This window comes from Salvelinus sp. IW2-2015, linkage group LG3 (genome assembly GCF_002910315.2).
Source record: "Salvelinus sp. IW2-2015 linkage group LG3, ASM291031v2, whole genome shotgun sequence".
NCBI lineage: Eukaryota > Metazoa > Chordata > Actinopteri > Salmoniformes > Salmonidae > Salvelinus > Salvelinus sp. IW2-2015.
The window spans coordinates 34844560-34865400 of NC_036840.1; the positions used below are offsets into that span (position 1 = coordinate 34844560).

General features: G+C 44.1%; 1 protein-coding gene across 4 annotated transcripts in view; it reads right to left on the reverse strand.

Annotated features, from left to right (window-relative positions):
- Nucleotides 1-959: 959 nt before the first annotated feature.
- Nucleotides 960-20841, reverse strand: part of LOC111955419 (arylsulfatase J-like) — a 31394-nt gene continuing 11512 nt past the window's right edge. For all 4 annotated transcript variants that reach the window (XM_023975654.2, XM_023975646.2, XM_023975661.2 and 1 more), the window contains one exon: nt 960-2990. In XM_023975654.2, the coding sequence (XP_023831422.1) occupies nt 1622-2990 (1369 nt within the window). In that variant the 3' untranslated portion in view covers nt 960-1621. The remainder of the gene's footprint in view (nt 2991-20841) is intronic.

Genomic DNA, 20841 nt, shown 5'->3' on the forward strand with positions numbered 1-20841 from the left:
GTATATAGCTTTAGGGGGCATTTAACAGTCATTTAGCAYCATTAAATGACTGATTTGGCCATAAAATACAAACAAAACGAAGCAACGGCACCTCTTTTGTGTTTTAAACGTTGGGGTGCGTACCTCATCAAAAAGTGTGCGTTCGGCCTCCCGAGTGGCGCAGTGGTCTAAGGCACTGCATCACAATGCTAGCTGTCCCACTAGAGATTCTGGGTTCGAGTCCAGKCTCCGTYGCAGTTGGTCGCGACTGGGAGACCCATGGGGCRGCGCACAATTGGCCCAGCGTCGTTCAAGTTAGGGGAGGGTTTGGCCGGCAGGGATGTCCTTGTCCCATCRCGCACTAGCGACTACTGTGGCTTCCGGGTTAAGTGGGCATTGTGTCAAGATGCAGTGTKGCTTGGTTGGGTTGTGTTTCGGAGGACGCACGGCTCTCGACCTTCGCCTCTCTCGCATCCGTAAGGGAGTTGCAGCGATGAGACAAGACTGTAACTACCAATTAGATACCACAAAACTGGGGAGATAAAGGAGTAAAAAAAAAAAGGTCAAAATAAAAAAGAAAATAAATAAGTGTGTGTTCGTGCATGTGTACACGTCTATTGACCACGCCATGGAACAGGAAGTCAAATGAAACACTTTGACGTATTGGTGGCGAGTTACGTTCCTCTGCCCTTCCCATGTGAGTTCTGTTTTTCCCATGAATGTTTTACTGTTCAACACTAAGACTGATAAATGTGATAAATTTGAGCTTTATAGTATTTTTCACTAGACATTTTTCTGGTCATAAATAAACACTGACTGCCGCCCGAAATATGAGACAAATGGGTCTGATAAAAATGTCAATAAATGCTTGAGACGTTGAGAGAGAGAGAGGGAGCGAGAGAGAGAGAGAGATGAGAGAGAAAGATGGTGAGAAAGACAAGAGGCAGAAAGAGACAAATGAGAGAATGAGGAAAAACAGATCTGTGTYAAGTTATTTTATTTTGTTAGCTAATTTGTTTTACATTCAGGTTGACCTGGTGCCAGACTAGACAGAACTAATGGGGAGAACATAGATAGTTCTGAAGTTCAGACGGACTGTACTCGTGAAACAGAGTAAATCTCAGTTGACTATCCAACAGAAATCCTACATTTTGTTTTCATTTTCTTGCAACACTACAATCAACAGCTAATATAATATAACTATTCATCTTTTTTTATTTAGCCCAAATATATGGTGCTGTCTACAAAGATTCATTCTATATTTATTTTCTCTTTGCCTAAATGTCAGAAATCTAATAAAAATCAGAAGGTCACAGAAGTTCAAGCATGCAATCAAAAACTAGAAAAATAAACATTATTTAAAGGCCCTAACCCAAAGTGTTGAGGTCATAGGTGCTGGGTCTGACAGTAGTTATTAAAGTGGGTTGTTTCCTTAAAGCCTACTCTCTGAGGCAAATATAGGTCCATTTGTCCATTGAGTTCATGTAATATCCAAAGCACCAGTCCATTAAAGTCTTCAAATCATTGAGCAGGATAATCTTTAAAGACCGATCGTGTGTCAATCCCTGAGATCTGACCATCTAAGTCTTTCACAACAAAAAGTCACAGCAATAAATAAAAAGACTAGTCCTCCACCTTTCTTTCAGTCCTTCAGCTTCCTCTTCTTCGCTTTCTTCTTCCGTCTCTTCTTGGCCAGGTTGTTGGTAAGGAGGTTAGTCTCTCTATCATCTTCATCCTCTTTGTACCAGGGTCCCCACACCCCTCCGTTGAAGTTAGGATTGGAGCGGGAGTCTTTAGCCGGGTAGCGYACCGGGATGGCCGTCCTATTATACTGTGCCAGCCGCATTAGCATCTTCTTCACTATGTGTGGGTAGCGTAGAGACAGGTCCACTCTCTCGTAGGGATCGGCTATGATGTTGAACAGCCAGACGGACTTCCCCTGGTCCCAGCGGACATATTCGTTATGCCAGCGGTTGGTSAGAAGCAGATTGGAGAAGGTCTGCGGAGGGACCCAGTCGCTGTAGCCAGGCACCCCCGTGAGAAGCTTCCAGTGGCCCACCCGGAGGGCGGCTCGGATGGCCGTATTCCAGAGGCCATAGCCGGCCTTCCATGAGCCGTTCTTTGCCTTGGTGTAGATGGGGTCGATGTTGTGCAGAATGTCGTGGCGGGGGGACTGGCGGCCCTCGCTGATGGCCTCCCACACGTCGTAGCCATCCAGGTTGAGGTCTTCGTCCAGGGTYCCCTCCCCCAGGGACACCAGGGTGGGGAACCAGTCTGTGATGTGGATCAACGCCCGGCATCGGGTCCCCTTGTTCAGTAGCAGGGGACTGTGAACGAAGCCTACGGCCCGGATGCCCCCCTCCCAGTAGGTGGCCTTGCTCCCCCTGAGAGGCCAGTTGTTGCCCCCGGCCATGGGCTGACCCCCGTTGTCTGACGAGTACACTATTACTGTATTGTCATAGAAACCGTAGCGCTTCAGTGCCAGTGTGAGGTTGTGGACGGCCTCGTCCAGGCAGGACACCATGGCGGCATACTTGCGACGRTGTAAGTTAGGGATGGACTTGTAGCGCTCCAAGTAGCGAGCGGGCACCTGTAGCGGGGARTGGACTGCCTGAAAGGCCAAGTAGAGGAATAAGGGTTTCTGGGGGTTGTGGTGTGCCAGGATGTCCACAGCTTTTTGGGTGAACATCAAGGTTGAGTATCGGCCCCGATCCTGTTCCCAGGCTGCCTCCTCCCCTTCGTACAGGTCATAGCCACACATGCCGGGACCGTCACATTTATAGTGGCTGTAGTAGTCACCACTACCCAATAGGGACCCAAAGAATGTGTCGAAGCCGCGCTGAGTGGGCATGCAGCCACGCTTGTAGAAGCCCAGGTGCCACTTGCCCACCATGTGGGTGGCGTAGCCTGCCTGCCGGAGCTTTTGGGGTAGTGTGACATTCTCCAGGGGCAGGCAGTTGGCCTGGGTGGGCCTGATGACTGAGTGCTGGAGGCCCGTGTGGATCTGGTACCTGCATGTGACACAGAGAAAAGAAAGGCTGTTAGTCAATCAACCAATCAACCAATCGACCAAGCAAATCTTATCTATGACCGTGGCTACAAAGTACACCTCTAAAGAGAAGGCCAAGGTGACAGTGTCTAGGAAACATAGCTAGTTTGGATAAACATTGTGAAGAACCAGAGCGCAGAGGGAGAGACCATCCTCATCTGGCCAGTCAGAGTATCCAAAACCAGGCATACATCAAATAAAGCATTTGCTAACATTTACAGTTAAATATAATATAGTTGGATGCAGTATTGCGGTACGACAGGTCCATACGTGTGCCTGCCATGATTCTACCATGCTGTTTGGATTTATCCTTCCTCACTATCTGACATACACCCGTTAGCTTGGCTTCCTAAACCTCGAATCCTTGGAATTCTATGCTTGAATTGTAGAGTTCTATGGTATATGATGTGCACAGAAATAGTTCCAGATAGATATAGGCTACACTAGAAAGATCATTTTTATACAATTTGAATATGATACGGTATGACTTCCAATCAAATAAACCAAACAGTCTGCCAACGTTCTGGTAATACATTGACAATTCATCCAGTTTACGTTTCTAAAACGCCAGATTAGGTCGTTTCTTTCACTCGACAATGAATCCTTTCACAGACATTTTAAATGCAATGAGATGGCACAGAATCAGCTTTGTATTACACACAGTATGCATTATTCAATCGAATTCTAAATCCAATGGACTTAATCCAAAGCCAACAGGTATAGACAGACAGCTGAGCAAGTTTGACAGGAGATGTCCAAGAGCAATATGCCAGAGGATGAAGTCATTGTAGTGGTGAAATGACTTAACAGCTACAATTACCCCTGGACTGACTTCATCATTGTCTGACTCTCCTGCTATCAGACAGAGAAAGACAGACTACCTCAATCCCTTTTTTTTCTCTCCCTTCCTTCTTGCCTTCCCCTCCTCCCCTTCTCACTCATCCCTCTTTCTCTGCTGTGGCCAGTGGCAAAAAGGCAATCACTCACCAGGGAAATGGTAAATAACATAAGCGGTCGGTGTGCACTTCATTTGGAGGGAAGGAATGCGGTGGTCTGGCGAACCAGGGCTTTCTGAGCTGTATCTTAAATGATTTCAAACGTATCCACAGCACCAAACACTCGCTTTATTCACACTTGGACACAGTTCTATTCAAGTCTTTGCATGTCATTTTAGCAAACTGTATCTTGGAAGTGGAAATACTGTAGTCTACTCAAAAGCTTAACACATTTTTAAAAGGGAACAAGTCTTCATTTTAACTGTGAATATTCAGTCTACAATATTTTAGAAATAATATACAAGTTTAGAATATTACACTTCTTCAGTTTTCCCACTTTGTAGTTATTGCACTGGTGTGAACTTGCTTGACTTGAGCTTTAATAGGCAGATAGCATTACTGGTGTGTGTTTTAGGAAACTGGCTATTAATTCCCTGGAAACATTTAGTTTAGTTGATGAAACATTGGAAGTTCTTTAGTGGTTTTAGTTTTGAATTGGTTGTTCCGAGGTAAATTCATACATTCACATTTTCACAGCATTAACCTGTCAGAACAGATGCTGACCAGGGTTTGCAAATGACATTAGGTGTGTGTTGGTTTGCGTATGTGTGTGTGGGTGTGTGCGTATGCCTGCGTGTTGTGTTCGCATGCTAAATGACAGACAGATGATTAGCTAATGGACATCAGAAGAAATAGTGGGGTGGAGGGTAATGGTGTAGTCTCTGTTTGTATTTGTATTCTATTTAAGGATGCCCATTAGTTCCTGCAAGGCAGCCTTACTCTTTCCTGGGTTTATTATGGATCCCATTAGCTGTTCCAAGGCAGCAGCTACTCTTCTGGGGTTTATTATGGATCCCTTAGCTGTTGCCAAGAAGCAGCTAACTTTCCAGGGATTCGGACAAAATTAAGGCAGTATTACCATTTTTAAAACATTACAATAACATTCATAAACGATTTCATAACAGATTTCAGCGAATACCACTACCAACATAATCATACAACCAAATTAACATGTGTACGTGTGTTAATGTGTATGTATTAGGTGTGTGTATGCATGTGTGTTTGTTGTTGCTTCAGAGTCCCCGCTGTTCCACAAGGTGTAACTCCATGCAGTAAGAATACTATGCCTCAGGAGTCAGTCAGGTGGGAGGACTGTCTGTTCAGTGACAACTGAACACATGGAGCACCTCCCTCCCTCCCTCTCACTCCTCCACCTCTTCTCTCCCTCACCTCCACTCTCCACCATCTCTTCCTCCATACTCTTCTCTCTTCCACCTCCTCCTCCTCTCTTACCCACACTCTCCCTTCCGCTCCCCTCCTCCTACCTCCCCTCCTCCCTCTCCTCTTCCTTCTCCTCCCACGCTCCCCTCCTCTCTCTCCTCCCCTCCTCCATCCTCTCCTCTCTCCTCACCACCCTCCTTCCTCCTCCCCTCCTCACCTCCTCTTCTTCTCTCCCCTCTCTTTCCTCCCTCTCCTCACCTCCTCCTCCACCTCCTCCTTCTCCTCCTCTCCTCCACCCTCTTCCTCTCACCTCTCTCTCCTCCACCTCCATCATCCTTCTCTCTCCACCACTCTCCCCCTTCCTCCACCTCTCCTCCACCTCTTCTTCTCCTCCCCCTCTCCTCTCCTCCCTCACCTCTCCTCTCCATCTCCTTCTCCTCCTCCCTCCTCCTCCTCACTCTCACTCTCTCCCTCCTCACTCTCCTCTCTCTCTCCCCACTCCTCTCTCCTCCCCACCTCCTCCACCTCTCCTCCTTCTCCTTCTCCACCACTCTTCCCTTTCACCCCTCCACCTCTCCCACCCTTCCCTCCCCCTCCTCCCTCCTCCTCCTACCTCCCTCTCTCTCCTCTCCTCTCTCTTCTCCTCACCACTTCCTCCTCCCTGCCACCTCTCTCTTCTCTCCTTCCTCCACTCTCCGCCACTCTCCTCTCTCCACCTCACTCTCCTCACTTCTTCAATCTCCTCCCCTCTCCACTAAACGTCCTTCGCTCCTCACATCTCATCCTCCACGCCTCATCCTTCTCCTCCACCTCTCTTCTCCCTCCACCTTCTCTTAGCCATGACAGACAAGATCGCTCTGGTTCCTTCTGAGGTAACCGACGGACTATCCATCGGAAGATCAACTCCATAGCACACGACCCACTCAGTTACTCCTAGATATACAGACAGAGCATCTGGAGCATCGAGAGGGGCGCGGGTTTGCACGTCAGGAGAAGGAGAGGTTGGACGGAGCATGACAGTGAACGCAGGATTCGGAAAGGAGAAGGCAGAGGTGTGCGTCTAAGGAAAGGCAGAAGGAGAGGGTAGGTACGCGCAGAGGGTACGCAGCCGAGAGGCGGAAGGGGAGGGGAGGAGGCACAGGTTGGGAGAGGAGGAGGAGGAGGAGGAGAAGGAGAGGTGGAGGAGGAGGGTGGCAGCGCAGAGCAAGGCTTGCACGGTTGGCTGATGGATCAGCAAGGTGGCAGGAGAAGGAGAACCGGATGGAGGAGAGAGGGACGTGCCTTGTAGACCGGGAACGCATGGAGGAAGGAGGCTGGAAGGAGGCCGTCGGATGGAGTCTTCTGCGTCGGCTGCACAGGGACGAAGAGAGAGAGAGGTGGCACAGGATCGAGAGGTCGGAGGAGGAGTCGCTTTGGACTCCTTGAGATGGTCCATGAGAGACAGAACGACGCCGTGAAGGACCGCGGCGCAGGAGGAGTGGTTGGAGGAAGAAGGAGAGTCAGGGGGTCGCAGAAGGAGTATGGGCATGGGTAAGCGACGAGAGGTTGTAGGAGGGGTTAGGAGGAGCAAGGCTAAGGAGGGTGGAGGAGGGTGAGGAGCGAAGACAGCCATGGCCCTGGAGGAGAAGGTAGACGGTAGGTGGAGGGGGGAGGAGGAGAGTAAGTGGTGGAAGGAGAAGGAGACCGTGGAGGAAGGGTATGTACGTCCTTGGTCACTCGGCAGAGGTAGGCTCAGAGGAGAAAGGAAGGTGGGGTAGGAGGGAGTGAAGCGAGAGGTCGTTGGACGGCGATCCAAGGAGAAGATGGCGCAAGGCAGGAGGTGGAGGAGGGCGAGAGAGTGGTGAGGAGAAGGGAGGAGGAGGTGGGGAGGCAGAGGCTGGAGGTAGAGGTGGAGGAGAAAGAGAGAGAAGGGAGCGTTGGACGGTACGCCTGATCTGCGCTGTGACGGAGGAGGAGAGCTGTCTGCCACCCCTCCTCCCACCATCTCCGTTCTCCTCCTCGATACACTCCACACGATCGTCTCGCAGCGATACCCCTCAGCACCTTCTCCTCCGTACTGCCGACCCATCGTACGTCAGAGGTGGGGCGGCAGATCAGGACCAGCGAGGTCTGTGGTACTGCGCATTGAGCACTGCGATCGCGTACCGTACCGTTCGGTGTCCCGATCGACGCAATCTACGGCATCCTGCTACGCTCCTGCAGTTGCCCTCTCCTATCTACCTCCTAAACCGTTCTGTGGTGTGCTGATGTGTCTATCAACGAACGCTGCATGGCCCGCTATGGTAGCGAATATCGACGCGTTAACAACAACTTGGTAGCAGTGTTGCTGTTTGTTTCCCATCTCCTTAAGGGGTGTACTGTAATTACAGTACGTTCAACAAGCAGAGATAGGGATATTATACCCCAACATAGTATACTCAACATAGTATACCCAACATATTACCCAACATAGTATACTCAACATAGTATACTCAACATAGTATACCACTCCATAGTATACTCAACATAGTTATCACAACATAAGTAAAGATACCCAACATAGTATAACTCAACATAGTATACTCAACATAGGTATACTCACATAAGTATACCCAACATTAGTACCCAAACCATAGTATATACCCAACATAGTATAACCCAACATAGTATACCACATAGTTATAACTCAACATAGTATACCAACATAGTATACTCACATCATTATACCACATAGTATACCTCAACATAGTATACTCAACATAGTATACCCAACATAGTATAACAACATAGTATACCCCAAATAGTATAAACTCAACATAGTATACCAACATAGTATACCACATAGTTACTCAACATAGTTATACCCAACATAGTACAACTCAACATAGCTATACTCAACATAGTATACTCCGCCAACATAGTATACTCACATAGTATACCCAACATATTATACCCAACATAGTAATAGCTCAACATAGTTATACTCAACATAGTATACTCAAACTATAGTCATCTCATCAATAGTATACCCAACATAGTATACCCAACATAGTATACCCCAACATAGTATACCCAACAATAGTAATACTCAACATATGTATACTCAGACATAGTATACTCAACATAGTATACCTCAACATAGTATACCCAACATAGTATACCACAACAATAGTATACCCAACATTATTATACCCAACATAGTATACTCAACATAGTATACTCAACATAGTATACTCAACATAGTATACTCCAACATAGTAAGAATAACCCAACATAGTATACCCAACATATATACCCAAATAGTACAACATAGTATACTCAACATAGTATCATCCAACATAGTATACCCAACATAGTATCCACCCAACATAGTATACCCAACATAGTATACTCAACATAGTATACTCAACATAGTATACTCAACATAGTATACTCAACATAAGTATACCCAACATAGTATACTCAACATAGTATACCCAACATATTATCCCAACATAGTATACTACAACATAGTATAACTCAACATAGTATACTCAACATAGTAATAGCCAACATAGTATACCCAAACATAGTATATCACCCAACATAGTATACCCAACATAGTATACTCCAACATAGTATATAACTCACATAATATACTCAACATAGTATACTCCAACATAGTATACCCAACATAGTATATCCCAACATAGTATACCCAACATAGTATACCCAACATAGTATACCCAACATAGTATACCCAACATAGTATACCAACATAGTATACCCAACATAGTATACCCAACAATAGTATACCCAACAAGTATACCAAACATAGTATAAACTGTACTCAACATAGTATACTCAACATAGTATACCAACATAGTATAACCTCAACATAGTATACCCAACATAGTACAACTCAACATAGTATACCACATAGTATATACTCCAACATAGTATACCTCAACATAGTATACCAACATATTATATCCAAAATAGTATACTCAACATAGTATCCCAACATAGTATAACCCAACCATAGTATACCCACATAGTATATCCAACATAGTATACCCAACATAGTATACCCAACATAGTATACTCAACATAGTATACTCAACATAGTATAAACTCAACATAGTATACCAACATAGTATACCCAACATAGTATACTCAACATAGTATACCCAACATATTATACCCAACTATAGTAATACTCAACATAGTATATCAACAGTATCACTCAACATAGTATACCACAACATAGTATACCAAACATATATACCCAACTATTATACCCAACATAGTATACTCAACATAGTATAACCCCAACATAGTATACCCAACATAGTAATACCCAACATAGTATACTCAACATAGTATACTCAACATAGTATACTCAACATAGTATCACTCAACATAGTATACCAACATAGTATCCACTCAAATAGTATAACCCAACATATATACCCAACATAGTATACTCAACATAGTATACTCAACATAGTAATACTCAACATAGTATATCCCAACATTAGTATACCCAAATTATACCACATAGTATACCCAACATAGTTACTCTCAACATAGTATACTCAACAATAGTATACTCAACATAGTATACTCAACATAGTATATCCCAACATAGTATACCCAACATAGTTATCCCAACATAGTATACCAACATAGTATACCCAACATTAGTATATCCCAACATAGTATACTCAACATAGTATACACTCAACACATATGTATAAAAACCCAACATAGTATACCCCACATCTGTCATTTAAAACCCAAAGATCCTCAAGGGCTCTATTTTAACAAACCTAATGCAGTGAGAAATATAAACCTTGGTGGTAGCACTTCTGGTCCTGGGGTGTGTCCGAAATATTTTCACGATTTTCATAGCCATTATTGTGAGCTCAATAGCTGCCGGTAGTGTGAAAAGAGCTGGGTTTTGATAAATAAACAAGTTGTAGGTGTGATGAGGGCGTGGCCACTCACTGGTCAATTAAGGCGTTCCATTGTTTTATACGGCATGCGTTTGTCTCAAGTTTTGTCGTTTATTGACGGTCTTTGAGTTATCATCCTCTCCAATTGGTCTGGGGACACGGAATATTCTTATCCTGGTCCATTGTGGATCGATACTACAGTTTATTAAATAGCATAGGCTACAGTAACGAGTGATAGCAACATAAAACAAAAACTTTGGCTCAATATGTTTGGATTGTTGACAGTCAACATTGTTGTAATTGGCTTCAACGAGTATAGGCCTTAGGCATCGCACTCTCCTCAAATAAAAAATACTAAATTGTGTGAGACATGTGTGAGACATGTGTGAGACATGTGTGAGTCATGTTCTCAATAAGCCAGACGTAGCCTAGGCCTGCTGTTGATATGGTGTTATAGGACTGAAGCTTTTGTTTGGAGGAGCATGTGATTGGTAACCGGACAAGAGGCGCCGTTTGGAAATGGGGATCGATATATACAAGCGGAATGGAGTATTCACTGCAGGTAGGCCTATGTCAATTAGGAATAATGCAAAAGCATGTCGGCAAAAGCCTCACAAGCAATAAACCTTTTATGTATCGGCTCCTTGGCTAACGCATGGCCAGGATCAGAAAAACCAGGCACATTGTTGTTGAACCAGCTTTCGTTATAGCAGGGTAAGGGGCTTGCTTTTTAATCAAAAAAGAATACAATACAAATTGTTAAAGGAAAATAACTTAAATGTTTCCAAGGAATGTCACCGGGTTATCTGATTCCATGATGGGCGTATAACCTACCTGGAGGGGTTTGTACTGTACGTACATCCACAATAACAACAGGAGCTGTCTAAAATAATGTCATCGCCTACGTAGATAAAAAGGGGATGTCCGCTCACTCTTTTGTCCAACTTGACATTTTAATAAAGCTTTAGTGATCGTGGTCTCACGAGAAAACCCTTTATCGATAGTCTGGACTACTTGGCGACTGCATTGGGTATGACAAAAACAACTTTACTGAGAGGAGGAGAGGCTATGCTTGGCTTTTAAAGAGTAACTTTCATGAACATATTTTATTTTCATGTAAAACCAGATGTTTTAGGCTTATTTATAGTGAAACACGTCAATTCTGGGCTTCATTTTGACAGTTTATTGTAAAAGTGATATATTTTGGTCTTTTAGTAGTAAATCTAGCTATTTTGGACCCTAGCGGTTGGACTTGACCATTGAAATCGTGACGTAGACAATAGTGTGCCACTGCAGCCTGCAATTCTGKGCGTTCCTGCATGTGGGCATCCCATTGGTTCCTTTATGAACACCCCCTCCCCGAGCACGACATCGTCATGTGTAACACTTTTGGGTCTAAAGGCAAATAACAGTATTATCTGAGTTTTCCCAGCCCCACCTCCCAGAGTCCTCCTTACTGGCTAGCGGGAGTGACACTGCTAGACGCCGTCCTTCACTGTTAACTGTGGGAAAACAGTACCCGACAGGCGGGGGCGAAGGACACTGTCTAGTACCGGTCGCCCCCGCTAGCGCAGCAGGTGGGAGGCTGAGGCGACACCGTGTGCTAGCCTGCGATCGTCGTCGTTAACAGAACTGCGGGAAAACGGATGTCCGGCCCCTTCCCCCGACATCTGTGGGGTTTATCGGCGGCTGGCATCCAATGTTATTGTGCATTATCACCACCTACTGTACTGGAGCGCCCCACATCCCACCTGTCCTACTTAAAAATGGACCAATAGAAGTTTAAACAGGGGTTCCTGCAGACGCAGGAACGTCCCAAATTGCAGGCTGCAATTGCACCCTTCTCGATGTAGAGGCACATCTTCTCAAGGGAGTGGTCGGTRTGAAATACATTCCCTTCTAGATGTAGAGGCACATCTTCTCAAGGGAGAAGGGACCTTCACCCACAACTTCTCACATGAAGGCATACTTTTTAAAAAAGTGGTTGGTGAAAGGCTGAAATTTGGGTTGGGAACAAATTGGGAACAAAAAAGCACATATGTCTTGTTCCATGTGCATATGGTTACTGTGCGTCACGGCTGGATAGGCAGTGCTTCTGCTGTCAAAATCCATGCCGTAGCCAACCCGTTACCGTTAAAACCAGCTTTCGGTAAAAATCACTAACGAGTGTGCTTGGCTTAACGCCAGCCACAGATGGAGCGCCTAGTGTCTTTTTAAAGGAAAGGGCTGTATGTTGTAGAAGACACTGAGGAAGCATCGATGTTAAGTACATCTGAATGGGTCCTGAGATTCTCAACACTGGCAAATAACAAATGGACACCTTAAAATGATATATACATTTTTATATATAACATTTAAGATATTGATATATCAGAATTATTCTTTAAAGTCGAGACCGTGAGGATAGAAATGGAAACGATCATTTAATGTTCACCATCCATACTGGCACCAGAGAGGAACCCATACTGGCACCAGAGAGGAACCCATACTGGCACCAGAGAGGAACCCATATACTGGGCAACCAGAAGAGGAACCCATACTCCAGTGGCACCAGAGAGGACATCCATACTGGCACCAGAGAGGAACCCATACTGGCACCAGAGAGGAAACCCATACTGGCACAGAGAAGAACCACATACTGGCACCAGAGAGGAACCCATACTGGCACCAGAGAGGAACCCATACTGGCACAGAGAGGAACCCATACTGGCACCAGAGAGGAACCCATACTGGCACCAGAGAAACAAATCGTACTGGCACAGAGAGGAATCCGTACTGCACCAGAGAGGAACCCATACTGGCACCAGAGAGGAACCCATACTGGCACCAGAGAGGCATCCATACTGGCACCAGAGAGGAACCCATACTGGCACCAAGGAGGAATCCATACTGGCACCAGAGAGGCATCCATACTGGCACCAGAGAGGCATCCATACTGGCACCAGAGAGGCATCCATACTGGCACCAGAGAGGAACCATACTGGCACCGAGAGAGGAACCCATACTGGCACCAGCGAGGAATCCATACTGGCACACAGAGAGGCATCCATACTGGGCACCAGAGAGGCATCCATACTGGCACCAGAGAGGCAACCATACTGGCACAGATTAAGGAATCCATACTGGCACCGAGAGAGGCATCCATACTGGCACCAGAGAGGAACCATATGGCACCAGAGAGGAACCCCATACTGGCACCAGAGAGGCATCCATACTGGCACCAGAGAGGCATCCATCTGGCACCAGAGAGGCATCCATATGGCACCAGAGAGGAATCCATACTGGCACCAGAGCAGAATGCAACCAGGGAGTGTTGGTTTGAGGTGGACCTGGGATGATCTGGGAACCAGAGTGTTTATTGGTTTCATGTGGACCTGAAATGATCTGGGAACCAGAGTGTTTGTTGGTTTCATGTGGACCTGAAATGATCTGGGAACCAGATTGTTTGTTGGTTTCATGTGGACCTGAAATGATCTGGGAACCAGAGTGTTTGTTTGTTTCATATGGACCTGAAATGATCTGGGAACCAGGATTGTTTTGTTGTTTCATATGGACCTGAAATGATCTGGGGAACCAGATTGTGTTGGCTTGGGTTTTCATAATGGACCTTGTTAAATGGATCTGGGAACCAGAGTGTTTGTTTGTTTCATATGGGCCTGGCATGATGGCTTCTCACCAGTTAGTAGTCTGAGCAGGGGACCGTTGCCCACCACTCCACAACAAACACACTCACTGGGGAATAAAGGAAGCATTGTTGTGCTGACTGAATATCATTATCTGGATCCAATATGTATACAAAGAACTAATAGATGGATGGGGAAAAGAGAGAGGAGGAGGAACCAACATCTGTCTTAGGGTAGAGACTAGAGAGACTCAATGAAGTGAGCTCTTTGGAGGTCCGTAGTGGAACGTGGAGCTGAGCTTGTAGGCTTCGACTACAGCTATAATATATTAATCGACATATGTGGACTTTATCTCAAAGGACTTTACAATGCTAGATAGAATGTGCAGAGCAAGCCTTCATAAAAGGCTTTAGTTTCCATCCGTTATCTCCATATAGCTCTTTTCACAAGCAATTACATGTTTATATTTATTCTCTTCCTTTGTCGATAAATGCCGATAAARCATTGTTTCTGGAGGTTTCCTGCTACATTATCTTCCCTCTCTGCCAGACATGGACCAGTTTATATAGATTCTACCGGCGCATATAATCAATATTCCATTCCATGCCGTCASTTCATTTGTTTTTATTTGTCCAGCTTCGTGTTAAAGCCAAGGTTTGAAATCTAGGATTGAGAGGAAAGAACAATATCTCCCTGAGGGTATCTTAACTTCCAGATGATCAAACCCCACAAAATCACAATGGGACACAACTACAAGTGCAGATGCATCCTAGAGCTGTGTGTGTCTGTGTTCATGCGAAAGGGAGGGAGGGTGAAAGCTTATGAGTTCATCATATACTCCTAACCCTCCGGAGTCTTGTGCGTTGCTGGTGCTCACATACCAAAAGGTTACTGACGTGTAATGAGAATGTCATGCCGTGCATGTAATCTCTGATTCCTACACAGATCAGTCATCTGAACAGAAGATCTTGATGTGGACTGGTACAAGGTAGAACTCCAGGAATTCCAAAGTATTCTGGTCTATATCTGTCTATACCTATAGGATTTGGGGATTTCAAGGGAATGGTGCATTGGCCTGGACTTTGTACGGGTCTTTAGTGGTTGAAGAACAATTCTACTTTCTGGTCTTTATAGGCCCTTTAAAAAGATGACTGGAGTCATGAGCATATTCAAAATGTGCCCCACTTCCCCCAGCCCCACCCCGTGTTGAATACAGCCCATTTWCAAACACCTTTTAAACATATTTCATGGCATGAACAGGCCTCTAGGTGTCAAAGGTTGAGGGCTGAAGGCCAGCCAGCTCCACTTGGATGCCCAACAAGGAGTCATGCCAGGCAGTAAAAAGCWGTTGTTTTCTACTTTTGCTTCCCTTCCCTGTAATCACACTAGCTGTCTCTTTGGTTTCTTTACACAACCACTGGACCKCTATGCCAACAAAACACACACGCCATTAAACACAAATCACCAAACGCAGCTTGCAAACACAGAGTCCCACAAGGCACAAGGGGAAACAACTACTAGGCCACCCAGTCTCCGAGTTCTAGGCCTGTACCAGCTTCCAAAGCATCCCTATCCCTGGGCCCGGGCCTGGCTGCATGGGCCAACCATGTAACTGTTCCACGTCCTCCCTACATATGGTTCAAATAAGCAGCCTCTCCTCGGCTTTCTAAAGCTTATACAAATCAGCCTTGGAACAGTGTGGCTCTCTGGTTTATTCCCTCCCCCTCCCCACTTCTATTCACTCAGCCTTCCACTATCTCTCTGACTGACACCGCCCCTTCAATCTAACTCTGCTGCTACCGCCTTGACACTCCTCTTTAAACTCCAACATACGTTCTCTTCCAGGACTCAAACTCAAACGTTCAGACCCTACCTACACATTCTTCATTCCTTATTCAGACGTTGGCCTTGCGTCACTTATCCACAGGTTCACTTCATAACCAACCCAGTGTGTATTAGTCTGTAACCCAGTGTGTATTAGCTCTAACCCAGTGTGTATTAACTCTGTAACCCAGTGTGTATTAACTCTGTAACCCAGTGTGTATTAACTCTGTAACCCAGTGTGTATTAACTCTGTAACCCAGTGTGTATTACTCTTAACCATGTTGTATTAACTCTACACCCAGTGTGTATTAACTCTTAACCCAGTGTGTATTGCTCTACAACCCAGTGTGTATTAACTCTGTAACCCAGTGTGTATTAACTCTACAACCCAGTGTGTATTAACTCTACAACCCAGTGTGTATTAACTCTGTAACCCAGTGTGTATTAACTCTACAACCCAGTGTGTATTAACTCTACAACCCAGTGTGTATTAACTCTACAACCCAGTGTGTATTAACTCTACAACCCAGTGTGTATTACTCTACAACCAGTGTGTATTAACTCTTAAACCCAGTGTGTATACTCTACACCAGTGTGTATTAACTCTACAACCCAGTGTGTATTAACTCTACAACCCAGTGTGTATTACTCTACAACCCAGTGTGTATTAACTCTACAACCCAGTGTGTATTAACTCTACAGCCCAGTGTGTATTAACTCTACAGCCCAGTGTGTATTAGCTCTACAACAAAGTGTGTATTAACTCTACAACCCAGTGTGTATTAACTCTACAACCCAGTGTGTATTAACTCTACAACCCAGTGTGTATTAACTCTACAACCAGTGTGTATTAACTTACAACCAGTGTGTATTAGCTCTGTAACCCAGTGTGTATTAACTCTACAACCCGGTGTATTAGCTCTACAACCCAGTGTGTATTGCTTACAACCAGTGTGTATTAACTCTACAACCCAGTTGTATAACTCTGTAACCCAGTGTGTATTAACTCTACAACCAGTGTGTATTAGCTCTACAACCCAGTGTGTATTAACTCTGTAACCCAGTGTGTATTAAACTCTGTAACCCAGTGTGTATTAACTCTACAAACCCAGTGTGTATTAAACTCTACACCCATGTGATTAACTCTGTAACCAGTGTGTATTAACTCTACAACCCAGTGTGTATTAACTCTGTAACCAGTGGTATTAACCTACAACCCAGTGTGTATTAACTCTACAACCCAGTGTGTATTAACTCTGTAACCCAGTGTGTATTAACTCTACAACCCAGTGTTTAATCTGTAACCCAGGTGTATTACTCTACAACCCAGTGTGTATTTTAACTCTCTAACCAGTGTGTATTAACTCTACAACCCAGTGTGTATTAACTCTACAACCCAGTGTGTATTAACTCTACAACCCAGTGTGTATTACTACAACCCAGTGTGTATTAACTCTGTAACCCAGGGTGTATTAACTCTTACAACCCGTGAAATTAGCTCTACAACCCAGTGTGATTAGCTCTACAACCCAGTGTGTATTAACTCTACAACCCAGTGTATTAGCTCTCAACCCAGTGTGTATTAGCTCTGTAACCCAGTGTTGTATTAACTCTGTACCCAGTGTGTATTAACTCTACAACCCAGTGTGTATTAGCTCTAACCCAGTGTGTATTACTCTACAACCCAGTGTGTATTAGCTCTACAACCAGTGTGTATTAACTCTAACCCAGTGTGTTATAGCTCTGTAACCAGTGTTATTAGCTCTACAACCCAGTGTGTATTAACTCACAACCCAGTGGTATTAGCTCTGTAACCAGTGTGTATTAGCTCTACAACCCAGTGTGTATTAACTCTACACCCAGTGTGTATTAGCTCTTAACCCAGTGTGTATAGCTCTACAACCCAGTGTGTATTAGCTCTACAACCCAGTGTGTATTAACTCTACAACCAGTGTGTATTACTCTACAACCCAGTGTGTATTAACTCTACAACCCAGTGTGTATTAGCTCTGTAACCCAGTGTGTATTAACTCTACAAACCCAGTGTGTATTAGCTTACAACCAGTGTGTATTAGCTCTACAACCCAGTGTGTATTAACTCTACAACCCAGTGTGTATTAACTCTGTAACCCAGTGTGTATTAACTCTACAACCCAATGTGTATTAGCTCTACAACCAGTGTGTATTAACTCGTAACCCAGTGTGTATTAACTCTACAACCCATGTGTATTAACTCTACAACCCAGTGTGTATTAACTCTACAACCCAGTGTGTATTAGCCTTACAACCCAGTGTGTATTAACTCTGTAACCCAGTGTGTATTAACCTACAAACCAGTGAATATTAGCTCTACAACCCAGTGTGTATTAGCTCTACAACCCAGTGTGTATTAACTCTACAACCCAGTGAATATTAAGCCTACAACCCCAGTGTGTTTAGCTCTGTAACCCAGTGTGTATTAACTCTACAACCCAGTGTGTATTACTCTGTAACCAGTGTGTATTAGCTCTACAACCCAGTGTGTATTAGCTCTACAACCAGTGTGTATTAACTCTACAACCAGTGTGTATTAGCTCTGTAACCCAGTGTGTATTAGCTCTACACCCAGTGTGTATTAACTCTACAACCAGTGTGTATTTAGCTCTGTAACCCAGTGTGTATTAGCTCTACAACCCAGTGTGTATAACTCTACAACCCAGTGTGTATTAACTCTGTAACCCAGTGTGTATTAGCTCTACAACCCAGTGTGTATTAGCTCTACAACCCAGTGTGTATTAACTCTGTAACCCAGTGTGTATTAACTCTACACACCAGTGTGTATTAACTCTGTAACCCAGTGTGTATTAACTCTGTAACCCAGTGTGTATTACTCTACAACCCAGTGTGTATTAACTCTGTTCAACCCAGTGTGTATTAACTCTGTAACCCAGTGTGTATTACTCTACAACCAGTGTGTATTACTCTGTAACCCAGTGTGTATTAGCTCTACAACCCAGTGTGTATTAACTCTTAACCCAGTGTGTATTAACTCTTAACCCAGTGTGTATTACTCTACACCCAGTGTGTATTACTCTGTAACCAGTGGTGTATTAACTCTACAACCCAGTGTGTATTAACTCTACAAACCCAGTGTGTATTAACTCTGTAACCCAGTGTGTATTAGCTCTACAACCCAGTGTGTATTAACTCTGTAACCCAGTGTGTATTAACTCTGTAACCCAGGTGTTTAACTCTGTAACCCAGTGTGTATAACTCTACAACCCAGTGTGTATTAGCTTACAACCCAGTGTGGTATTAAACTCTACACCAGTGTGTATTAACTTCTGTAACCCAGTGTGTATTAGCTCTACCACCAGTGTGTAATCTTTGTAACACCCAGTGTGTATTAGCTCTACAACCCAGTGTGTATTAACTCCTGTAACCCAGTGTGTATTAACTCTGTAACCCAGTGTGTATTAACTCTGTAACCCAGTGTGTATTAACTCTACAACCCAGTAAACGTTCCTAGGTGTATTAGCTCTACAACCCAGTGTGTATTAATCTACAACCAGTGTGTTTAACTCTGTAACCCAGTGTGTATTAGCTCTACAACCCAGTGTGTATTAACTCTGTAACCAGTGTATTAGTCCAACCCAGTGTGTATTAACTCTGTAACCCAGGTGTGTATTAACTCTACAACCCAGTGGTATTAATCTTTTAACCCAGTGTGTATTAACTACAACCCAGTGTGTATTAACTCTGTAACCCAGTGTGTATTAGCTCTACAACCAGTGTGTATAACTCTGTAACCCAGTGTGTATTAACTCTGTAACCCAGTGTGTATTAACTCTACAACCCAGTGTGTTATTAACTCTGTAACCCAGTGTGTATTACTCTACAAACAGTGTGTATTAACTCTTAACCCAGTGTGTATTAAACTCTACAACCCAGTGTGTATTAACTCTGTAACCCAGTGTGTATTAGCTCTACAACCCAGTGTGATTAACTCTGTAACCCCGTGTGTATTAGCTCTACAACCCAGTGTGTATTAACTCTGTAACCAGTGTGTATTAACTCTACAACCAGTGTGTATTAACTCTACAACCAGTGTGTATTACTCTGATAACCCAGTGTTGTATTAACTCTACAACCCAGTGTGTATTAAACTCTGAAACCCAGTGTGTAACTCTACAACCCAGGTGTGTATTAACTCTCTACCCAGTGTGTATTAAAACTGTAACCCAGTGTGTATTAACTCTACAACCCAGTGTTATTACTCTACAACCCAGTGTGTATTAACTCTACAACCAGTGTGTATTATAGCTCTACAACCCAGTGTGTATTAACTCTACAACCCAGTGTGTATTAACTCTGTAACCCAGTGTGTATTAGCTCTACAACCCAGTGTGTATTAACTCTTAACCAGGGTGTATTAACTCTTAACCCAGTGTGTATTAACTCTACAACCCGTGGTCATTAACTCTGTAACCATGTGTATTAACTCTACAACCCAGTGTGTATTAACTCTGTAACCAGGCTGTATTACTCTACAACCCAGTGTGTATTAACTCTGTAACCCAGTGTGTATTAACTCTGTAACCTCAGGTGTATTTAGCCTACCAACCCATGTGTATTAACTCTGTAACCCAGTGTGTATTAACTCTGAACCCAGTGTGATTAACTCTACAACCCAGTGTGTATTAACTCTGTAACCAGTGTGTATTAACTCTACAACCCAGTGTGTATTAACTCTACAAACCACGTGTGTATTAATCTCTACAAACCCAGTGTGTATTAACCCTGTAACCCAGTGTGTATTAACTCTAACACCAGTGTGTATTAACTCTGTAACCCAGTGTGTATTAGCTCTACCCAGTGTGTATTAACTCTGTAACCCAGGGTATTAACTCGTACAACCCAGTGGGTATTAACTCTGTAACCCAGTGTGTATTAACTCTAAACCCAGGTGTTATTAACTCTGTAAACCAGTGTGTATTACTCTACAACCCAGTGTGTATTAACTCTGTAACCAGTGTGTATTAACTCTGTAACCCAGTGTGGATTAACTCTACACCCAGTGTGTATTACTCTGTAACCACAGTGTGTATTACACTCTACAAACCCAGTGTGTATTAACTCTTGTAAACCCAGTGTGTATTAACTCTACAACCCAGTGTGTATTACTCTGTAACCCAGTGTGTATTAGCTCTACAACCCAGTGTGTATTAACTCTAACCAGTTGTGTATTAGCTCAC